Raw genomic sequence first — 22039 nt, 5'->3', positions numbered from 1 at the left:
TTAACATGCTTTAAGAGTTTTTTTAACTTAATGTGAATTTCTGTGAACAGAATAACAATGTTGGCTTCTGTAGGGGAAGTTCTTCCTTAGCACCAGCCTCTTCAAAAGCAGTATTAGTTATCTTCTGGGAAATGGTAATGAGTGTCCTTTTTATGCTTGCTATGGGTTTGGGATTTGGGTTTTTTGGTTGTTTGGTTGGTTTTTTGTTTGTTTGGTTTTTTTTCCAAAAAGTTTAAACTTGTTTTCATTAGGAGGGAAGGTTGCTTGTTATTTTTCATTTGTTTGGGAGCTTTTTTGTTGAGCTTTTTTGGGTGCTTTTGTTCTAAACCATGAGAATTTGAAACCTTGTAAGTATTTATCCTTATGTGTTGAGGTATGATAAAAGTTTGATCCTTGTCTTTTGGGCAGCACCAGAATAACTTTTATGAAACAGGTCAATTGTGTTAATTTCCAGCAGCTGAATTCACAATTCCAGAGCATGATTGGAACAAACTACCTGCCCTCTGTTATGTCTAGAATCAAAATTATTGTTAGACAATAAAGGCTAAAATACCAAATATTTAAATGGTAGAAAACAACAAATATTGCTGCTTTTCTGAACAAGAAGCTTTTGCTTTCAGTGTAGTTAGTGTGTAGGAGATGTTGAGAAGATGATTGATTTCTTTTTTTTTATTTTTTTACACCAGCCTTTAATGTAGAACTGTAAAAATAGGTAGATATGGCCAATTCATAGAATCATAGGACAGTTTGTGTTAGAAGAGACCTTTAAAGGTCATTTGGTCCAACCCCCCTGCAGTAAGCAGCAACATCTTCAACTAGATCAGGTTGCTCAGAACTCTGTTCAACTTGACCTTCAGTGTTACCAGGGGTGGGGCATCTCTGTTCCAATGTTTCACCACCCTCACCATACGAAGTTTCTTACTTACATCTAGTCTAAATCTACCCTCTTTTTATTTAAAACCTTTACCCTTGATCTTTTTGCTACAGGCCCTGCCAAAAGATCTGTCCCTGTCTTTCTTATAAACCCCCTTTAAGAACTGAAAGGCTGCCGTAAGGCCTCCCAGAGCCTTTTCTTTTCCCAGCTGAACAACTCCAGCTGTCTCAGCCTTTCCTCGTAGGAGAGGTTTTCCAGCCTTCTGAACTAATATTGCCCCTTAAGAAAATACTATTACGTATGGAGTGTAGTTTATTTGCTGAATAAACTGATATGGTACCTACTAGATGAAGCATGTTATTACAAGAAGAGAACAATAAATATATTTTTTTAATGTTAAATATATTAATCATAATCTTGTTAATTGTGTAGAAGATTCCTCTAGATGAAAGGAACTTTAGATAGCTTGGGGGGGCTATGTTGTTTAGTTGCCTGCAACTAGTGTGAAGTCCATCAGGGGTAGTTTTAATTTAATTTGAGGAGGCTTTAAATGTATGCTTGAAAACTCTTCTTAGCTAGTCAGCTCCTCACCCTGGTAAAAAATGCTCCTTGCATTATTAGGTGTATATAGCTGTAGCTCCTAGCACATCAGTTTGATTAAAACAAAGCAGAATCCTTGAAAAGGGAAAATAAGGTTATGGTAACTTGTTTTCCTTTTAGGTTTCAGCTCGGCTGAGAGACTCAAGCTTGTTGCTGCACGTACTTCAGCATCTTTAATTTTATTAGAGTTGTGCACTTATTACTCTACAATTTGGCCAGAATGTTGGGATGGAAGCAATGCAGCAAATCATTTGAACACTAATGGTAGTTTTTGCAAGTGGCTTTCCAAATTTAGGTTTAGGTTTAAATTGAGGCTCTTTTACTGAATTGATATAATTTTTTAACTTGTCTCTCTTATAAGTCCTTCTTAGAAATGAGTTAGTGATTTTGTATAAATTGGAAAGATGGACGTGTTGCTTTTAGTTCATTGAAAATGTCACTGATTTCAAGTTGGTCCCTCATTTAAAGGTTAGATGCTTAAGAAACTTGGATGCTGTTTTTAGTAACAAAAAATAAAAGCTTCCTGGATTGTATGCTAAAGGATTATCAGCTACATTTTCGTTTTTTCTGTGCTCATATTTTCAGATTACAACTGATGGGAAACCCAAGATAATTGATATAATTGATACAACGGGCAGTGGTGATGTAACTACATGTACCATTGTAGAACCTAAAGATGGGGAAATTATTGGCCTTTCTGGAAGAACTTTAAAGGTGAGTATTTGGTGGTACGGAGATACTGCTGGGCATTTTTTTTTCTTGTTTAACAACAGATTTAGGACCCATTTTGATTTCTGTAGAACTTCCTTTTAACTAGATCTTATCCAAAACTAATACTGCATTTGTTCATCTTCATACAGATTGCTTGTTCATATGGATTTTTTTTTTACTGTTCATTGGTCTTTATATTGAATATTTTTTATAGTTGAATGGGGATTATGTACAGAGTTTTGTCAGGAGAGGGGAGATAATTACTGTGTTCAGTTTTAGAAGTGGGCTGAAGAAGACATGCTAACATGCTTTAAAAATATCTGACATGGTTTTGCAATGTATAATCTACAAGAGGAATCATGTTAGGTTCGTGGTAAATAGCCTTAGAGGCTGAAAAATCTATGAGGACTTTGTTATAGTCTCACTGCATTTTTAATAGGAATAGAACAAAAATCGTGTAGGGTTTTCAAAAAGGATATGGTGAGATCTAGTTCAGACTTTGGCTGCGTAGATCTGCTGATGTTACTGATGTGTTCTTAATTGGCTAGTTAGATTGATCAGGTGGTATGGGGACATACCAGGTTTTTTGATCTCTTCATGCTCTCAGCTTTCTTCTGATTTTTGCACAGAATATGATCGTAAGGGTGAATCTGTCACTTTCTTTTGCTCTTGTTACTGGGAATAGTGGATCTTATCTACTGAGACTCTAAATTATAGCACAAAAGGAAATCAGACATTCAGATCTTTGTCATGACTTCTTACCATCATACAGCTTCATGCTAGGGTGCATCTTTTTGTTTATAGTGCTATTATTTCCCCAGACCTCTACCCAAAGAAGTCACTGCTGGGGCTGTATGTTTTAAAAGTAGAGTATTAGGGCAACTGAATCTTATAAATGTTCAATGTCAATCTCACATGAATTGGTACTAATTTCTTTGGAACAAGATTGAAATTGCCATATTATATTGTTGAAACTTAGTGCAGTAGTTACTATTGTGGAGACAGGGAATTAAATTGGCTATATTTGCAAGTCCTTTCTGCTAAGCCTCTTTACATAGTTTATTTTTTTGATGCCACTAGTTAACCTATGTCTGAATATACTTTTCTATAGATTCCAGCAAACTGGGTAAATCCTTCATGCAAATATCATATTGGCATAAAAAACGGCTATGATATATATCCTAAAGCTCTTAAGGAGAGGATTCAGGTAAGGAATTAAATTTTGCTTCTGGTGTATAGTCATATTTCACTGTTCTGATTCTTAAGTTTTTCCAGGAAACTATAGTACGTGATTTGCTAAAACGGCTAGGCTGCTAGCCAGAGCTATTCTCTCACTGATTTTTGTTTGGTTTTGACATGGTCTATTTCTTCTGTGATATTTTAGTACAGGAGATGGCCCAGTGGTGGTCCTCACAGCCATTCGTTACAGCAAAAGACTTAGAAATTGCTGATACCTCCTGTGTGTGCGTGCGTAACAATTGTTGCTTGTTGATAGTATCGTTTTGAACTTTTTTAGCCATTGCATTTCTAATCAGAATTTTCAAGTTATTCTTGTGGTCTTCATACTTTGACGTACGTGATTGTCAATATATTGAGGAACTTGATTTTATTTTACAGAAAGAACGCAAGGAAAAGCTCTGGGATCCTGTACATAGACTGGCTTTAGCAGAGGCTTGTAGGAAACAAGAAGAATTTGATGCTGCTCATAGCTCTCCCTCACAGGTTTGTATAAATCTAAATAAATTTGTGAACTTGTTGTTGGCATCAATATGGTGCTGCTTGAGAAGATTAAAATATTTTATTGCATAAATGAAGGAAAGATACTTATGATTGTTTGGCAGTTATTGCTGTATCTTCTGATTACTTTCAAAAGTCTGTATATCGATGGTTGTTTGATTTGCTTTGTTGTTGACTTTCTAAACTTGTTGGTTGTGAAAAGGGTATTACTTGAAATACTTAGTAGCGTATTTTTAGTAAATTTTATTTTTAATTTAATATGCTTTGTTTTGAGGCTGTCATCCTTGCTGTGCTTAGAGTTGGAATCTTCTAAGCATATCCTTTCTTTTCTAAACTAAGTACTATTTGAGTGAAGCATCAAAAATGCCTCAGGCTGCTTCTGTATTGTTAAGCAGTCTGTGAAAAAGTTGAGGGCTTTAAATGTTACAATTACATTAAATTAATTTAGCTGAAAATAGTTATACATAATAGGCAAAAAATATAATGGACCATTGAACTTCTAGGATAGTCTTACCTTCTTGATGAAGTAATGGAATAAATGTATAGCATCAGAAAGGTATATAGGAATACCTCTCTTGTAATAATTTCAGAAATTCTGCTACTGTATTTTTGTTCCCTTATTAGGTAAATAAGCTACTAAAGGAAGAACTTCAAAATCAAGTGGAACTGTTGAATTCTTTTGAGAAAAAATATAGTGATCCTGGCCCAGTATATGATTGTGTAGTATGGAATGATGGTGAGACCTGGAGGTAAATGCCCACACTTGTCAAAATGTCTTGTTCCATGCATGAAACAACAGCTTGCATTGAAGACTGTGTTAACTTTTAAATCTGTTCTTTTTTATAAAGGTCTTAAATATTATTTGCTTTAAAATAATCCTGCTATATCACTTGAGTTTGATGACAAAGTTTTGATCCCAAATGAATATGGGGTACAATGAAGTCTTTTTAAAGACAGCATGATATAAAATGTAAGCTTGTGGGATTTTCCCCCCGAGAAAGAGTAGAATTGCTTTCAGTATCCTCTGGTGGCAGGAAAAAAAAAAAAAAGAAATAGAAAGAACGAACCAGGAGACTTTGCACAAAGAATATGTCACTTTTGTTGACTGACAGTGTGCATCTTACAAAACAGTGGGTAGCACTTCAAGTGTTTGTGTGCCAGCACTGCACAGCTAGCTTTAGTAAAATTTGCTTGAAGAAATTGCGTGAATATCTAAAGATGTATTTATTTGAATTGAGAAGCATTTGAAAAATCAGTTTATTTTGTCGGTTTCTTGTTTGTTTTTTATTATTCATTTGTAGTTTCTGAATGTAAATATGACCAGCAGGGTTTAAAAATATTGACTTAAAGAAGTGAGATACCATAAACACAGAACCAGGCTTCTTGAAGTGTTTGTGATAATTTGCTGGGGAGTAGGGAGATAACTGAAAGTTTACAGCAACTGGAAAATCACCTTTTTTTTTTAATCAACAGAGCCTGCATAGATACAAGCGAGAGTGGTGACTTAAGTAGCTGTACAGTGCTGAGGACATACAAAGAGGCTCAGGAATATGGATCTTTTGGAACATCTGAGATGTTGAATTATTCCATTAATATATATGATGATGGAAACCTTCTTTCCATTGTGACAAGTGGAGGTAAATGAAACTAATCTATAGAAAATCTTGCTGCCAAGTAGGTATCATGAGAAACAATGATTTGTATTAGGTCCTGATTCTGATACTTGGGATGGCTCAAAGCAGCTGTCTTAATACAGCATTCGTTACTATTTCCCGATGTGTTTCCTGAACCTGCTTTGTTTTCTTATGCATGCATATATATATAATTTATAATACAGGTACTATTTAAGTTATTCTTGCATCTTGAAGCCTAAAATAGAGGGAACCATCCTTACAGAGAGTACCTTTTCTGTTTTGTTTCTTAAATATAGGGTGGTGGTTGTTCATTTTTTGGTTTTTTTCTTAATTGCTGCCCTTTGTGCTTGTATAACTTAAGAATCTTGAGTAAGATGCCAATGAGCAAAAGGAGTATTGTTCTTTATTTTGGTTTATCCGAAACTTTTAGTGATGACAGGTGTCACTAAAAGCTATAGCTCCAACCATTCTGAACCCATATTTGTGTATTCTTCATAGAATCATGTTTTGTTTTGGAAGCATCCTGTGATTCAGGTAGTATGGGTGTATTTGATTTGAAAAGTGCTCTTAAGTCTCATGAAACTGTCCTATCACTACAGCTAAAGAAGCAGTTCTGGTATCTAAATTGATAGTAACTTTTTGAGAGACTCCTTTTTGTACTTCTGTGCAGTTTTGTTTCTAATTCTTTTCTTAATCAGCTTCTGTTAGTGGAATTAACTTAATACATCCTTTCTCTCTGTGTACTACCTCCTTTCTCAGCTTAAAAAGCTATTTGTCTGCTTGATCACCTGGGCACACTGCTGGCTCATTTAGCTGGCTATGGACTAACACCCCAAGGTCCTTTTCTGCTGGGTAGGTTTCCAGCCGCTCTTCCCAAGCCTGTAGTGTTGCATGGGTTTGTTGTTGCCCAAGTGCAGGACCCAACACTTAACCTTGTTGAACCCTATACAGTTGGCCTTAGCCCCTCGATCCAGCCCATCCAGATCCTTTTGTAGAGGCTTTCTTCCCTCAATCAGGTCAGCACTGCTGCCCAACTTGGTGTCAGCTGCAAACTTACTGAGGATGCACTTGATTACCTCATCCAGATCATTGATAAAGATGTTAAGCAGAACTGGCTCCAGTACTGAGCTCTGGGAAATACCGCTTGTGACTGGCCACGAACTGGATTTATGTCCTTACAGCTCAATAAGTAAAAATCGATTGAGCTGTAATATATTAAATTGGTATAAATGAAGTTCAGTAAACATACAGTGATGTAATTTTTCATTTGCATAGGAGCTCATGGAACACACGTGGCTAGTATTGCAGCCGGATACTTCCCAGAAGAACCAGAACGAAACGGGGTAGCTCCTGGAGCTCAAATTCTTGCAATCAAGATTGGCGATACAAGACTAAGTACAATGGAAACTGGCACTGGTCTAATAAGAGCTGTGAGTATTTCACTGAATAAATGATTAATCTCAGCAGTATGACCTAATGATAGAACACTGTGAAATACTTTCTGTTCTACTTTTATTGTGGGGTTTTTATGTGTTTCCAATAAACTCCCACCGCCAAAGACCCTTTCTCAGAGGGGGGGGAAAAAAAAAACAAACAAACAAAATCAAAAATAAATAACCCAACCAGAAAAAACTCGCAAAACCAACCAGGGTATGTTTTCAAACATATCGTAAGATTACTATTTAATATAAAGTAATTCCTCTGTTGCATAGTGACTGATAGAGTTAGTGTGTCTGACTAGTTTGGCACATGGGCTAAGTTATTTGTTTGCTTGTTTAAAGTTTCTTATTCAGCAGTATGTTGGGTTTTTTTTATAGTTGCTTAGATAACTATAGAATACTTAAATAAACTGTTTCTTAAGAATGATGAAAAATACCATTCCATTTTAATGATGAAAGGCCTAAGGCCTTTTCCATACAGTGAGTTGATGGGGAAAAATTTTACACAAGAGAAGGAACTGAAAATAGAAAATTATATTTGTGGCCTTTAGAATATCTTGCTATATCAACATGAAGGTGTACGGTAATGTTTTTCTGACTTTTTTGGGATTTAACCAAACTGCAGGAAAGGAGAATTTTAAGTTATTAAGGACAGAAATTTAAGATGATACTAATGATGTTTGCAGTTTTCTCTTAGGTAAATGTCTTAATTTGTAGCTTGAAGCGTGACAAGAATAAGACTGTTCAGGGAGTGGAGTTCTTATTCTGTTGTTTCAGTGGAAAAATACCACTTAAATAACTGATTGAATTGAAGTAAATTATTTTCTTTGGTAGAGTCAAAATGGATTCTTACATCTAACCGATAAGTTTAAGCAGTTACTTTTTGCCATTCGTCAAGTGATTTATTCTATGACTAGTATGTATTTTATTTTTTATTTTTACTTTATCAGATGATAGAAGCAATAAAATACAAATGTGATCTTGTCAACTATAGCTATGGAGAGGCAACACATTGGCCAAATTCTGGGTGAGTACTGCTGTGGTTAGGAAACTTTTAGTGTCACAGAAGTGGAATTACATTCCTTTAGCTTTGCATAAATGAACTGTTGGTAAAAATTAATTGTCCAGGCCCAAATGATTCATATGCATTAAACTGTTGCAGTTTACATTTTTAAATAAACCTGCCAAAAGGGCTACAGAATTATAATACAAGGAATAATTATAGAATAATAAAGATTTATTTGTAGCTGGAATACCACATAATCTGGGGACGGGGTTAAGACCTAGTATTGCTACATAACTGTTACACCTTTTTAAAACTAGAAGGTTTTTCTTTGTGATCAGTTTCTTTACTGGAACTGCCTCTGCTAGGTGTGGGAAGCAGTATGCGTATTCCTTCTTCTGTGACTGTTCATAGAAATTCTACTAGAAATGGGAGTTTTGCCCTGTGGGAAGAAAGCAATGTTGTTGATTAAATGACTTTTTTTTTTTAATTTCACATAAGGAGAATTTGTGAGGTGATTAATGAAGCAGTATGGAAACACAACGTAATCTATGTGTCAAGCGCAGGAAATAATGGCCCTTGCCTTTCTACAGTAGGATGTCCTGGTGGAACTACATCTAGTGTAATAGGTAAATAATTTGTTTTCAAAAAAAAAAGTGGCAGTATTCAACTTCTGTCTTTTCAGGCTTTGTACTTGTGTTACATGTTTGAGATCGCTAGTTGATTGGTGAGCTAAGCCTGAAAAAAGTTAGACTGCTGAGCTACAAGGTAAATTCTGAGGACAGCACTTGCTGTATGCTTAGGTATAAAAATTTAGATTATCTTCTTACAGTTGAAAGCCTTATGTAGAAAATGGAGGTGGGAGGCGGATGGTCTTGATTTGATGTGGCTTCTTATAAAATTTGCAAAATAAGTCTTTAATCTGGCCTACTTGATTCTAAGATCATTTTAACCTTAACTATCTGAGCACGCCACTTCACTCGGTTAATTAGCTGCTGGTAAATGCAACTTGTAAAAAAAATATAAACAAACTGGATTCTAATTCATGTTCTGATAGGTTTTACAGTGCATTCTGAGTTGTCAAACTCACGGTTTTGGGTTGTCAGTCTTCATCAGATTCCTGTTTGTAGTGAAACAAAACTTCTTAATTTGGATATAAAATAATTCCATTACATGACTTAGACATGTTCTTCTAGGGGGAGAATTCTTTCAGCTGCAGTGCCACTTCTGTGAGAGTCTATTACTGGCATAAGAATTGGCTTTTCTGATGGGCTAGTGTACGTTTTTGATATTTTAGTAAAAGACTGTGGTATAAGATTTATCAAAATGTCTAACTTCCCTAATCTTAATTTTCATATAAATCCTCTGATGCTGCTTTACTGTATTACAAGCTTCTTATTAAATCTCAGAAGTCTCATGTAAGGAGATGAGCGCATAGACTTGAAAGGTGAAGGCACCTGTATTTCAGGACAGCTAGTGCAATTAATGCTTATTACTTTTTTAAAGTCAATCTGCAATTACTCCTCTACTGAGACTGGAGGTTGGAACTGGAACTAACAAGCTTTTTTTTGAGTCTGCAGTGCTTTGTTCCTAAAGTGCATCTACTCTGTCAATTCAGCTTACTTGTGTTAGTCTAGAAACCGAGTGGCCATTCACTCTGCGTGCAAAGTAGTTTGCTCCGTGTCCTCCACCTGGTGTGAACCGGATAAGGGTTTTTTTTTTTTTTATGAGGGTAAAGCAGTTGACAGGCTGGCTCAGTTCACACAGACAGCATGAACTTTAACACTGCCAAGTTGGTCAGTGCAGTATGGTAGTGTTCTACTATCCTGGTAGTGTTTATGCCATAAAAAATAAGGGACTGTATGCTGTAGACTAGGTACGCAGCATGGATGCAGTGTGTATCTTCACGCAGTGTTCTAAAAATACAACTTTAGCAGGCTTTGACTTAGTCATTTAGATGTTCTGGCCACTTTGAACTGATATACAGTAAAGTAATGACTATCTCATCACTCTGTGTGAGTAGTGTGGATATGGCCATCTGTTCCAGGTGGCGTAGCTCTGAGCCTTGTGAACATGACCCAATTCACACAGACTGCTTTGAGGTATGGTTAATGTAGTTTGTGACAGTGTAAACACATCCAAAAGGGTGCAGGAGAGATTGAAGATGTGTAAAAGTGATCCATTGTGAAAGAAATGTAGAAGGTGACTGCATTCTATTCCAGTTGAATAAAAATGAAACTTTGAATTTTAAATGAGAGTTTAATATTATACGGTGTGACTGTCAGCATTTTTACTGTTCTTCTCATATAAAACTCAGAAATATTTTACTTTTCTTTAAAATTCATTGTACATCTAAAATGCTTTCATGTTTTTTACAGGTGTTGGTGCCTATGTATCACCTGACATGATGGTTGCTGAATACTCTTTAAGAGAAAAGCTGCCAGCAAATCAGTACACTTGGTCATCCAGAGGGCCTAGGTAGGCCTATTCTAAGTACAAATCCATTGCTTTGGGGTGCCAGTTATGTAATATAAAAATCTACAAATTGGTCATTAATACTAGAATAAAAATATTACTTTCCCATGGAAAGAGCATTGGTAGCCTGCTGTTCCCAGAAGGCCTTTGTGTATTGAGCTCAAGAACTTCTGGGAGAGGGGGAAGACAACTGAACACTGAACTGCCCGAGCACAACCTGTACCTTTCATGACAGAGTATTTGATAAACATAGACCTATTTGGAGATGATCATTTGTTGAAAAGTTGGTCACAAATTTGTTCTTTTTCTGAAATTTTTCTTTCAGAGGATTTTTCCCATAGCATTTCTTTCCTTAAAGTAGCACTCCGAAGTTAAGTGTTAGGTTAGTGTTGAAGAGTAAAAGAAATATTGCTACTGCAGTGGTGTTACTACTAGCTTCAGTCCAGTAGAGGTGTGAGTGGGCAGAAAAAATGCTTTTCAACCTTGCAGTATAAAAATTTATCTTGATCTATAAAAGAAAATTTAAAGGCAATGAAAACTTCAATTTTCATTTCATGTCTCGGAAGCATTTCATAGTAATGTCATAGCTGAAAGAATTCAAGAATATAGTCTCTTCCCAAGTTCTTGCCTGTGTTTAGACTTGAAATTGTTCTTGTGAGTCATGGCATAATTGTATACTGTCTTTTATAGTTTAGCTTGCGATATTATTCGTGGATGGAAAACAAAAAACATAGCTTGAGGCTGATTCTTAGTTTATTTGCTGGTTATGTAGCAAATGCCTCCCTGTTAGTGTTGATCTTTAAAGTTAGCTGTCATGGTGTTTTTATTTTTACAGGTAAGCATATTGTTCTAAGAACCTTATTGTGTAGAAGTGTCACGTTTCATGTAAGGAAAAGAGAAATGTAGTCTCAGCTGAAAAAAGGAGAAAGATTTGTAATTAATATTGATATACATATACACACACCTGTGAAAACTAGGGTTTGTGTGCTTTGTTACTTTACATTGTAAGATAGTCAGAATGAGCATGTCAGCCAAAAGGCCCATGTCTTGCCAAAGGAGGATTCCCCCAGTATAGGGTGCAACATGCAGATGACTGGAGAGTTCCTCAAGTTTTGCTACAGCAGGCCTGGGTAAGTGATCAGGCTGGTGCAGCATTAGAGGCTTTCAGGCAGATATTCTGTGCACTGCTTGGCCAGAAGTGTCATGTTACAGAACCTGTTTGTATAGACGTGTCATAAAATCTATCCAAACATTGTATTACTGTGTCATACTGCATGTACTCTGGTTTGAAACAGACTGTAGGCATGTGCGGCTGTTAGCATAGGATATAAACACCCTAAAATACCCTGCCTCTCCGTAGAACTTAGTAGTACAGACACTCGGGCATAGTGCTGTCCTTATTCAAGTGATGCAGTTTTTGTTTACCCGGAACAAGGAAGACAATGTATCTTGCCCATACAGTTGCAAAGTAGATGCTGCATTAACTGTGCTACAGGTACCCACTCCATTCCTTAATATGCTTGGGCAAGAAAGAAAGGCGGCTTAGGCCCAGTTGATCCCTCTCCACCTGTTGACATTCCTTGTTTTGTCTTCTCCCCTTGCCCTCAGTTTCTTAATGTAATTAAAAATTTGACCTTGTAGTGAAATGACAACGTGCAGAATTAGAGAAGATCCAAAATCGAGATCTCTAGTCTTCTTCTCTCCTTTACTATTTCACTTCAGAAGTAATAAATAAGCTATGTAAAATACTAATGTACATGCTGAATTATTTAATAGGTTTATTTTCCTTCATTTTCTACTTCAAATCCCAGAAGATACTTGGCTAACTAAACTGAAGACTGGCGTAGAGTATTGAAGGGGGGAAAGTATAGAAAACTCGCTGTAAAACAGGCATAGCTGATGATTAATATCACATTTTAAATTACTACTTAGTAGCATGCTTTTTCTTGGGTTTAATGGGTTAATGGATTTAGTGAAGTAATATACTTGGGAATGTTCCCTAAAGTGTTCCCTTTTTAAAAGCATGGATAAGTTCAAGATGAAGTGTGCAAAATAGAAACGTTTATTTTCCAACCATTCTGTTTTAACCTTAGCACTGATGGAGCCCTAGGAGTAAGTATCAGTGCCCCAGGAGGAGCTATTGCTTCTGTTCCAAACTGGACTCTGCGAGGAACGCAACTCATGAATGGCACATCCATGTCTTCTCCCAATGCGTGTGGAGGCATTGCATTAGTATTGTCAGGTAATGTGCAACTGTGTTAAATATAGATGCATAGTCTAAAAGAGATTAGATAACTTTTCCTCCTAAAAAAAAAAAAAGCTTTAACTTTCAAACTTTTTTATTTTATCCAGTAATACTCTTTATTTTTAATTTCAGGACTCAAAGCTAATGATATTCATTACAGTGTTCATTCTGTCAGAAGAGCTTTAGAAAATACTGCAGTGAAAGCTGAAAACATAGAAGTATTTGCACAAGGACATGGTATTATTCAGGTACTTGCTTGCAAAAAAAACCAACATAATATAAATAACTATAATTGGAAAACTAACCCACAAAAAAAGAGCAGCTTTCTAGATGATTCTTGGTTCTCATCTGATTGAGGGAGAAGGGAATGTAGTGGGAGGGGATAAGGAATGAGACAGTTCTTTCAATTTCAGCATGCAATTACTGTAGGATAAATGTGTTAACTAGACACATTTTTAGACTGATCAAAAAGGTTTGTGGACATAAAAGTGGGATGTGGATTTTTATCACCCACACATGGACTTGGATGCCTAAATTCTGTCCCTAATGTTCAAAAATGTTTTATGCTCTTGTCAGAGCTGAACTTATTTTGTGCAGACAAAAGCTGGAACAGTCAGTTCTGGGCAGTGAAAATAAATACCCACACTGGTTCACAAAGAATACAGCTGCAGTTGTGGGATAACTGCTCTGGGCCTGTCTTGAAAGATCTGAGTGTTCATTGTATCCTTTGGACTTCCAAGCAGCTTGGAAATCTGTGATGTGATCCTTTGCATGATAAAGGCTTAGTGATCTACAGTCTCCCTGTGCATAACCTTAGGTTCTGAAAGAGCTGCTGCTATTCTTTGCCTGCAGTTATGCCCATCCTAGCCAAACAGAGGCACTGAGATTTTTGCTGTCATGCTGAAGATGCTGGGTGTTAAATGATTAGCCCTAAACTTAAATTCTGGAGATGCTAGAACCCAGTAGGAAACGTCCACTAAGCGCATCTCTAAAACAGAGTTTGATTCAGAAGGCAACAGTGGTGGTAGACATATCAAATAAACATTGCCACAGGAAAATGAAATGTGCTAGTCATGTCTTATGATTTAGTAGTTTGTGATTAAAGTATGTGTTAAAACTGGTCTGAGAGACTGAGGCTGTTGTGTGTCCACTTGTCTTAAAGGAGAGTGCCCTAATCTTCGCTGGTGATGGTAGGTCATTTTAAAGGAGAAGAGAATGTAAGATTTTTTTAATTGTTTTTTTTAATCCATGGAGTAGAAAGCGAGATAGAAGGGTGTCTTTTTAAAATGAAAAAGTGAACTTGTCACATGAGTTTACTGTGACAGCTCATTGACTTAAATCTAGGGCTGGATTTCATGATCCGATTCTCTTATTTCATCTCAATATATAAAATGTTTATGGGCATCCCATATTGCTTGTTTCTTCCAAATTGCTCAACTTCTTGTATAAAAGGTTTAAACACTTAACTAGTGTTGCTCTGCAGAAAAGGGCACCTAAATTAGTGTAGTAGGCCTTGGCCTTTGAAGTCTTCTTTGTCTTTGAAGTCAACTCTGAAAACTTTTGTTATGCATCTTTTGATGGATTTATAGCAGAGGAGATATGTATGTTTTCTTTTTTTATAATGTTCTTGACTTTCTGTGCTCTATGTGGCTGTTGAAGACTGGCAGTGTTACCTCATATTCTATACTGAGTATCACGCAAGGTGCAATCAGTGAGTTACTTCACTGTTGCTGTGCTTGCTGAACACTTCATATTGAAGGTAATGTGTATAAATTAATATTAATTTGAAATTTAATTTACAATGTGTTTATTTTCCAAAAGGTTGATAAAGCCTATGACTACCTCATTCAGAATTCATCATTCACAAGTAACATAGGCTTTACAGTTACTGTTGGCAGCAACCGTGGAATCTACCTCAGAGATGCTGCCCAGATAGCTGCACCTTCTGATCATGGGGTTGGCATAGAACCTGTCTTTCCTGAAAATACAGGTAGGAAAGAACTTTTGTGTGGTGAGGGTGGTGTATGGGGTAAAGTGTGAACTTTAAACAAAAGACCTGTGATAATGAGGAATGATAGGAATCTGTACTGTAAAGGGGTAACTGCAACTCTAAATTTCATGGTAAATGAAGGCATACAGCTAAACAACTTTTCCATTCTAACTTCTGGCTTATAACTTTAGGAATTCCATGGTTTTGGGGAGTCTTTTGCTTTGTGCTTTCTTTCACTGAGAAAAGGGATTTCTTTCTTCTGAAAAAAATTAAAGCGGAGTTGTGGGGCTAGGGAAAAATATGGGAAGATAATGAAATATACCTTATATTTCATGAAATTGTAGAACTTCAGGGATTTTTTTGTAAATAACTCTTGACGAAGAACAGTTACTGTTCTAAACTTGAAAGAAATTGCCCAGAAATTAATTGCTCGGTTATTTGATGTCTGTAAATTCTAGATTTGGATGACTTGTCAGATTTTGGAAACCTGGATAAATCTTTTTTTAACAGACTAGACTTGCATTCAGTAGCTAATAATGGATAAACATAAATATATCTAAAGGCAATAATAGAATTTATACAGGACTTAGTTACTTCTTAACTGTAAAAGTAACTTGCTTAAATCAAAATAAGGTTTGACATCTTCACCTTTTCTGCTTTATTAAATACTAATTGGAACTCACTGAAGTGAGATCGAATTATGTTGTATTAAAAATATGATTCACGTGAGAGTTTGCTATGGGCTTAATTGCTTTTCTAAAACCCCAAGAAAGTCGGCAAGTGACAAAAGGGTCAGCTTATTTAGGGGAAGAAACAGTAAAAATCAGGAGAGGTTACTGACTTAGTGTAACTTGTAGTTGTTTGATAGGTTACATTGCGACTGGTGCTTCTTAAATTTGCTGTGTGACAGTGACAAATAAAATAATAGTATGTTCAATGCTTCTGCATGAAGCAAATAATGTGAAAACATAGCTAGACATTCGTAATGGGTGACTGGTTTATAGCATGATGATGTTTTTCTAGCACCCATCCAATTGTTTCTGTGCTGTCTGCTGTCTTCAACAAGACTGAGTTTGAGAAACTCCAGTGAGAAGTTAAGGAAGGCTGATCCGTCTGTCTGTCTGAAGTTCTCTTTGAACTTTTGTTACTTCTCGTGTACCTATGAAGGAATTGCATATGGCAATAAAGTGCTTTTTTCTCTGCTTAACAAAAATTTGAAGAAATGTCTGAAAACTAAGCTATCGTTAACTAGGACTAGGAAACATGCAATTGTTTTTTTTCAAAGTAATTAATCATTAGAGCAGGAGAACTGATTTTTAGTCACAAACATTTCAGCTAGGGAGGAGTGCTTTTCTGGAAGCTGTGCTTGAACACATAGGGTTTTTGACATGGAAGATAATTTGTGAAATCGGCTAAATTTACTGCGGATTCAGACTAGATTATTATGGTGATTTTTTTAATAGACTTCACCTCTCAGAGGTGAACTTAGGTTGCTCTGTAATGTAATTTGCTAATTAACATAACCTTTAGAATCAGTGTAATTGCTTTTTATTGTATTTCTCTGCATTAGGCAAGGGATTGTGTGTGTGCGTGTATATATATATATATAAGAAAGTTTATACCTGCTTCCAGACTATGTAGTAAGTAACTGGAGCATTGCAGCCTACCTCTGACTTTGTCAGATATGACTGTTGAGGAGGAAGGGGAGGGATTTCAAAGTTGGGTACAACCTTTATTTTACTGTATACTGCTGCTATTCTGCTTTTCTGAAGTTAAAAGAAATAATATAGAACATTGTCCTTTGTGGAGAATCTGGCATCTAGAACCCTTAGGAATTGGTTCCTATTATATTTTATCGAAGTCTACATTTTAATGGGAAGTGCTGTGTCATATTTTAGTAGAATATGAGCGCATATTCGTGCTATTGAACTGGTTTTTAATCTGTCTTGACAGAAAACACTGAAAGAATATCACTCCAGCTTCATTTAGCTTTAACTTCAAATGCACCATGGGTCCAGTGTCCTAGTCATTTAGAGCTTATGAACCAGTGTCGACACATAAATATTCGTGTGGATCCACGTGGCCTGAGAGAAGGAGTACATTATACGGAGGTGAAGTATTGGTGTTCTAAGCAAGATTGTGTGGCCTTTCCTTTTCATGTGGTCTCTATCAACTTTTTATAGAAGTAGTGTTTAAGGAAATAAAAGCTGTGTACTGTACAGACCAGGAAATACTGCCAACACTCCATTTCACTATACAAGCTGAATCCAAGATTCAGCAGTAGTTATGCTATAGAATGTTGTATAGCACATGCCACGGGGACTTGGATTATTTGTGTTTAAAAAATAGAACATATAGGAAATATAAATCAAACATAACCATTCATTAAGGTGTTTTCCTCTGGGTATGTTTTCACATTTGACTGTCTGGCTCAATGATATCAAAGATAGAGATTTGTGGGTTTGAATACTAAATATTCATTTCTTTGTATGGTGGCTAAGGACTGGTCTAGCTCTTGTGTTGCCGTGGAGTCTTATACGGACCCAAGATTTTGCTTTAGCTTGACAAGTTGCTTGGGTACAGTGATGCAACCTATTTTCTGGTTTCCTCACTTCTGCTCCGCTTTGGAAAGGGAAGGAGAAATATGTATGATGAAGGCTGTGTACAGCAGAAGTATTTTGCTGACATTGGGTGGCTACATTCAAGTTTGGACAAGTATAATATTAAAGCCACTGTATTGCTTATTTTCTCTCCCAACCATACTCTTTCACTCCTGCAGTGAAATCCTACCAGGAAAAAATATTTTTCAGCCTTCTCCATCTTTATCTCAAAACTTATATTAACATGGAAATGTTTCTATTGAATTATAGTTGATCATAATGAAGATGATGATGTCAGTGTGCTTTTTAGAAGCGACTTGCCTAAGGTGCTTAGAGTTGCAAGTCTTCTGTGGTATCACTGAGAATATTTTGAAGTGATGAAGGAACAAATTTTCGAAAGAGATAGTAGTTAAGGCTTGGCTGTGAAAGGCATGGTAAATCAAACAGTATTTTTTCAAACATAGTCCTGGAAAACAAGGAATAAAGTATTTTTAATACAACAAAAATAGCTGAAATAAAATAATAAGGCTGTATGAGAAATTGTGAGTTAAAACTAGTTTGAGCTTTTGGTATAGGGACTATCAAATGTGACTTGAAAGCTTGAAAACTTCTAAGGAAAGACTAAAATAAGTATAAGCGTGAAAACTAAGCTTTTCTTTCTTCTTGGTGAATGTTACTCCTTTACTATTTCTAGGGTGAAAGTGGTCAAATTAAGATCTTTTTTTTCCTTAGTGATAACTACAAAGATTCAAAATACTCTGCAAATTTAAGTTTATTGTTGTCTTCTATAATTTCATTTTGACCAAAGATTTTATGTGGCTATATTTTATTTTGTTAGGTGTGTGGATATGACATAGCAATGCCTAATGCAGGCCCTCTGTTCAGAGTTCCAATAACTGTTGTTATACCAACAAGGTCAGTAAACCCAGGCTTTATCTGCAATTTAAGTTCAGTTTAGTTTTCTGTACCCGCTTGTCATTTATTTCAACATTTTTTTTCCTCTAGAAGTTCTTGAACCTAGTACTAAGAGTGAGGGAGCAGAGATCTGAAAAGATTATTTCAACAGACTTATACAGTGGTGGCTTTTTTGTGGTTTTGGTCCTGGCAGCCACGAGGCAAGGTGTTCTGGTGGGCTTAGCCACAGATGCAGCAGCTTCCTGGTCTATCAGAATACAGATAACTTCTGACTTGTTGACCAAAGTATTGATCAATGTACTAATAGGTGTAAGTCAGCTGGAGTTTGGTTTTTCATTTCTAACTGATGGACTAGAGTACATAAAGGCAGGGGGCATTATTTGGCCAATGTAAACATTGGAATAAGCTTCCATCATTACTTTAATACAGCAAATTCAGAGACTTAGTATTATGCCCATGGTTGATTTAAACATATGACTTCAGAGATGTTTGTAAGGAAAGAAATTATCTTATTAACCCTACTTAGTGGACAATCTGCTCTGGGAAAACTAACATAACTTTTCTCTAATTTGTAGAAATGTTACTTCTTGCATACTTTAGCTCACTTTAGTGGAAAGTCATTCAGACAGAAAAAGCAGATCTACTGAAAACTAGGATTTTGTGATACTTATGTTTAAGCATAGTAATTTTAGGGAGGTGAGGATGGCATCTACATAATGTGGTGGAGCTGGTATTTTAAATCTCTTAGATATATTTGGCTGTAACATTCTGTACGTGTTCAGATTAAAATACTTGATTCTGAGGACAGTTAAAAATACTTTTAAAAGTGCTTCACAGCTTCTTTGATTACTGTTTGTTTCCTTTTTGACATACAGAGTAGAGGAATCATCAAGCTATGACCTGACATATACAGATGTTCATTTCAAGCCTGGTCAAATCCGAAGGCACTTCATTGATGTTCCACAGGGAGCTACGTGGGCTGGTAAGGAAAGCAACATGTTAATTAAATAAAAAAAATCGCATCTGTCAGACTTGACAAAATTGTTATGAAGTCATTTTGAGTTCTGCCTGAATAAGAACTCAAGGATTTGACCCATGAATACACAAAATATTTGTTTGGTTTTAAGCTGTTAGAGGAGTGATATTTTTTTTTTTTTTTGTTATCTCATGGTTTCTGGTGTAGTGGAATCCTGCTTCCATTCATCTAGAAAGCCGCAAATAACACCTGAAGTGATTCCACTTAACTGGATTACCCATCTTTATAGAAAAGTATTACTGTCTGAGGTTTGCCTAGTTTTTTTAAGGTGTTGTGATGTAGTGTTGAAAATGCGATTTTTTTGTAAAGGGAAAGTTAGCTCACAGTTTTGTAAGGAGGAAAAAAAAAAGGAGTGTTTCTCTCATCTTTCTGCTTGACTTTCTTGAAATGATTATTATTTAGTAATCTTTCATTTAGAGTGAAGCTAGTGATAAGACTCTTAGTTTGGAATTCAGTAGCAGTCTGTCCTGTACAGATTGTACATCTGTATTATCTGATTAATTTTCAACATTTGTTTCAGCCATGTTTCTCTTAACTGATTTCTGAACTCAGCTAGTTTTTCTTAATCTGAATCAGTCTTTGTGAATAACTGATATAAGTGTTATTCACACATGGAGCCACTTGGGGTACTGCATAACTTAATAAATCACAAATTACTTGTGAAACTAGTGTTCTTCTGGTGAATCTTTGCTTTCCTTCTAAAATTCTTGGCTCTGGAAACTAAACTTTTTTTTTTTTTCTTTAATCTAGAAGTGACAGTATGTTCATGTTCAGCTGATGTGACTGCCAAGTTTGTGCTTCATGCCGTTCAGCTAGTGAAACAAAAAGCATATAGAAGTCATGAGTTCTACAAATTTTCGTCCTTACCAGAAAAAGGATCAGTGACTGAAGCATTTCCTGTCTTAGTAAGTTACCTTAGGGTGGCATTGGGAAAGACAGAGAAAATAATATATCAGTGCAGTATAACATAACTCATTTTGGATTTTGTCCCCAAAGAAGAACTCCAAACTCAAAAAATCATGTTTGTTACAGTAGTGAATGCATCTCGTTGTTAGTTTTGAAAAGATCTCTTAACAGTTTACTAGTGTTTCTTAATTATTTGGCAGTGCCCTTAAAATATGTGTTAATCTCTTCAGTTTGTTGGTGCTTTTTTATACAAACCTTTGTTTCCCTTTCAGATAGGGTCTGTGACTTGTTGGGTAGATGTAAGTCAGTGTATTTTGCCTTTAGTGCTTAATGTTGTAATCTGGGACATCACTAATACTGAAGCCAGGTGATAACTGACTGGCTCACATTCGTGCTGCTTAGGTACAGCAGGCTTAGCTTGAAAACTGCTAGCTCAAGATCCTGAAACAGTGGCAGGAAGGGAGCTAGTAGTTCAGGATGGCGGAGTCCACTTGTCAAGTTTGTCCCCTGCCTTGCTTAATTTAGTCGTATAGTTTTAAACCTTAAGAGTGGTTATGATTTCTGTGCTATTCAGTCCCTTGCCCTCTGTGAAAATGTCAAGTGGGGGACTCTAAGCTGATTTTGTCTCACTGGCATATTGTGAATTTTATCATTTTAGTTTAAAAAAAAAAACAAACCAAAATAAACCCAACAAAACCCAAACCAAACAGTGACAACAAAAACAAACCTCCCACCCTTCTAGTTTTATTTTGACAGAGAGTGGGATCTCTTTTTTCCAATACGCATTTTGTAGGGCATGTAACTTAAACTCATCTGTGACCTAACCTGTTTGCATGGTTTGAAGCATAGGAAAGGAAGATGTAACAATTAAGGGCTGTACCTTTCTCTGTAGCGTATGCCCTGGCACTCTTGGTTTTGATGCAGTCATTGCTCTTACTGTTTTGTTGAAGCTGTCTTGCTTTCTGGACCAAGTATGATGTCTTATTTGGTACTGTACAAACTTATACAGTTGGAGTAAACTGGACATAAGTCTGTTTTGATCTATACTACAATTCTTTTGGCCTGGGATGAGGGAGGCAGGAGTGAATAGAAGGGTGGAGATGGGAGCTTGAGTCTAACTTTGCGTTTTTGTTACCAGGCTGGAAAAACACTTGAATTTTGTGTTGCTCGATGGTGGGCAAGCCTTAGCGATGTTAGCATTAATTACACAATTTCTTTCCATGGTGTACTTTGTGCTACTCCTCAGCTAAACATGGTAAGTTTACCAGAGTGTTTATTTTGAATTTTTTTGAACTCCTGTGGTATCTCAGAATAAAAAAAAAAACTTTTCACTCTTTGTATACATCAAATGTTTGTGCTTTTTTCTTAAAAATAGGTAAATAGGAGTTCATTCCCACATAAATGCCCATTACCATTATTTACAGGGGTTTTTTTTTTCCTACACCTTTGCATTTTAAATCAGGGGCAGGGGGAGAAAAGAACAATCCAAACACAACACCAATAGAAAGGACATAGTGAAAGAGTGAAATTGTAATTGTACTTGCACCAACAAGTGTTTGCATGAATAAACTTTACTGGAACCACAATTCTTGAACTTGAATATCTAGACAAGCATTACTAAAAGACAATTCTTTGAATACCATTTTCCGAATAAAATGTCATTAATATTTAGTTTCTGATCAGTGTTATTATTGCGATGTGCTGATTGACTTGATAGTCATCATTTAAAGAAGTTGAAGGCACAGTAAATGGACAGCATCATGATTCTTAAGGCTCTGTGATACTAAAGGATTACCTTGCTAAAAACATCGATATCATAGTCTTTACAGTACTTTTGGTTTTCCTGCTATGTTCTTTGCTGTCCTGTGCAACCT

At 36.1% G+C, this 22039-nt stretch overlaps 1 protein-coding gene across 4 annotated transcripts in view; it reads left to right on the top strand.

Moving 5' to 3' along the window:
- Window positions 1-22039, top strand: part of TPP2 (tripeptidyl peptidase 2) — a 54711-nt gene that overhangs the window by 5312 nt on the left and 27360 nt on the right. For all 4 annotated transcript variants that reach the window (XR_008449214.1, XM_054063157.1, XM_054063163.1 and 1 more), the window contains exons 2-18: window positions 2060-2188; window positions 3297-3392; window positions 3803-3907; window positions 4547-4671; window positions 5396-5559; window positions 6832-6986; window positions 7946-8022; window positions 8500-8627; window positions 10377-10476; window positions 12567-12715; window positions 12851-12966; window positions 14540-14708; window positions 16662-16819; window positions 18147-18223; window positions 19099-19205; window positions 20010-20164; window positions 21304-21420. Coding sequence is in view for 3 of the 4 variants with exons in the window: in XM_054063157.1 (XP_053919132.1) it covers window positions 2060-2188; window positions 3297-3392; window positions 3803-3907; window positions 4547-4671; window positions 5396-5559; window positions 6832-6986; window positions 7946-8022; window positions 8500-8627; window positions 10377-10476; window positions 12567-12715; window positions 12851-12966; window positions 14540-14708; window positions 16662-16819; window positions 18147-18223; window positions 19099-19205; window positions 20010-20164; window positions 21304-21420 (2127 nt within the window). In the remaining variant the exon portion in view is untranslated. The remainder of the gene's footprint in view (window positions 1-2059; window positions 2189-3296; window positions 3393-3802; window positions 3908-4546; window positions 4672-5395; window positions 5560-6831; window positions 6987-7945; window positions 8023-8499; window positions 8628-10376; window positions 10477-12566; window positions 12716-12850; window positions 12967-14539; window positions 14709-16661; window positions 16820-18146; window positions 18224-19098; window positions 19206-20009; window positions 20165-21303; window positions 21421-22039) is intronic.

The sequence above is a fragment of the Cuculus canorus genome, chromosome 1, assembly GCF_017976375.1.
Source record: "Cuculus canorus isolate bCucCan1 chromosome 1, bCucCan1.pri, whole genome shotgun sequence".
Classification (NCBI taxonomy): Eukaryota; Metazoa; Chordata; class Aves; order Cuculiformes; family Cuculidae; genus Cuculus; species Cuculus canorus.
Note: the sequence above shows the minus strand (reverse complement) of the source record. Positions and strands in the feature narration are given on the sequence as shown.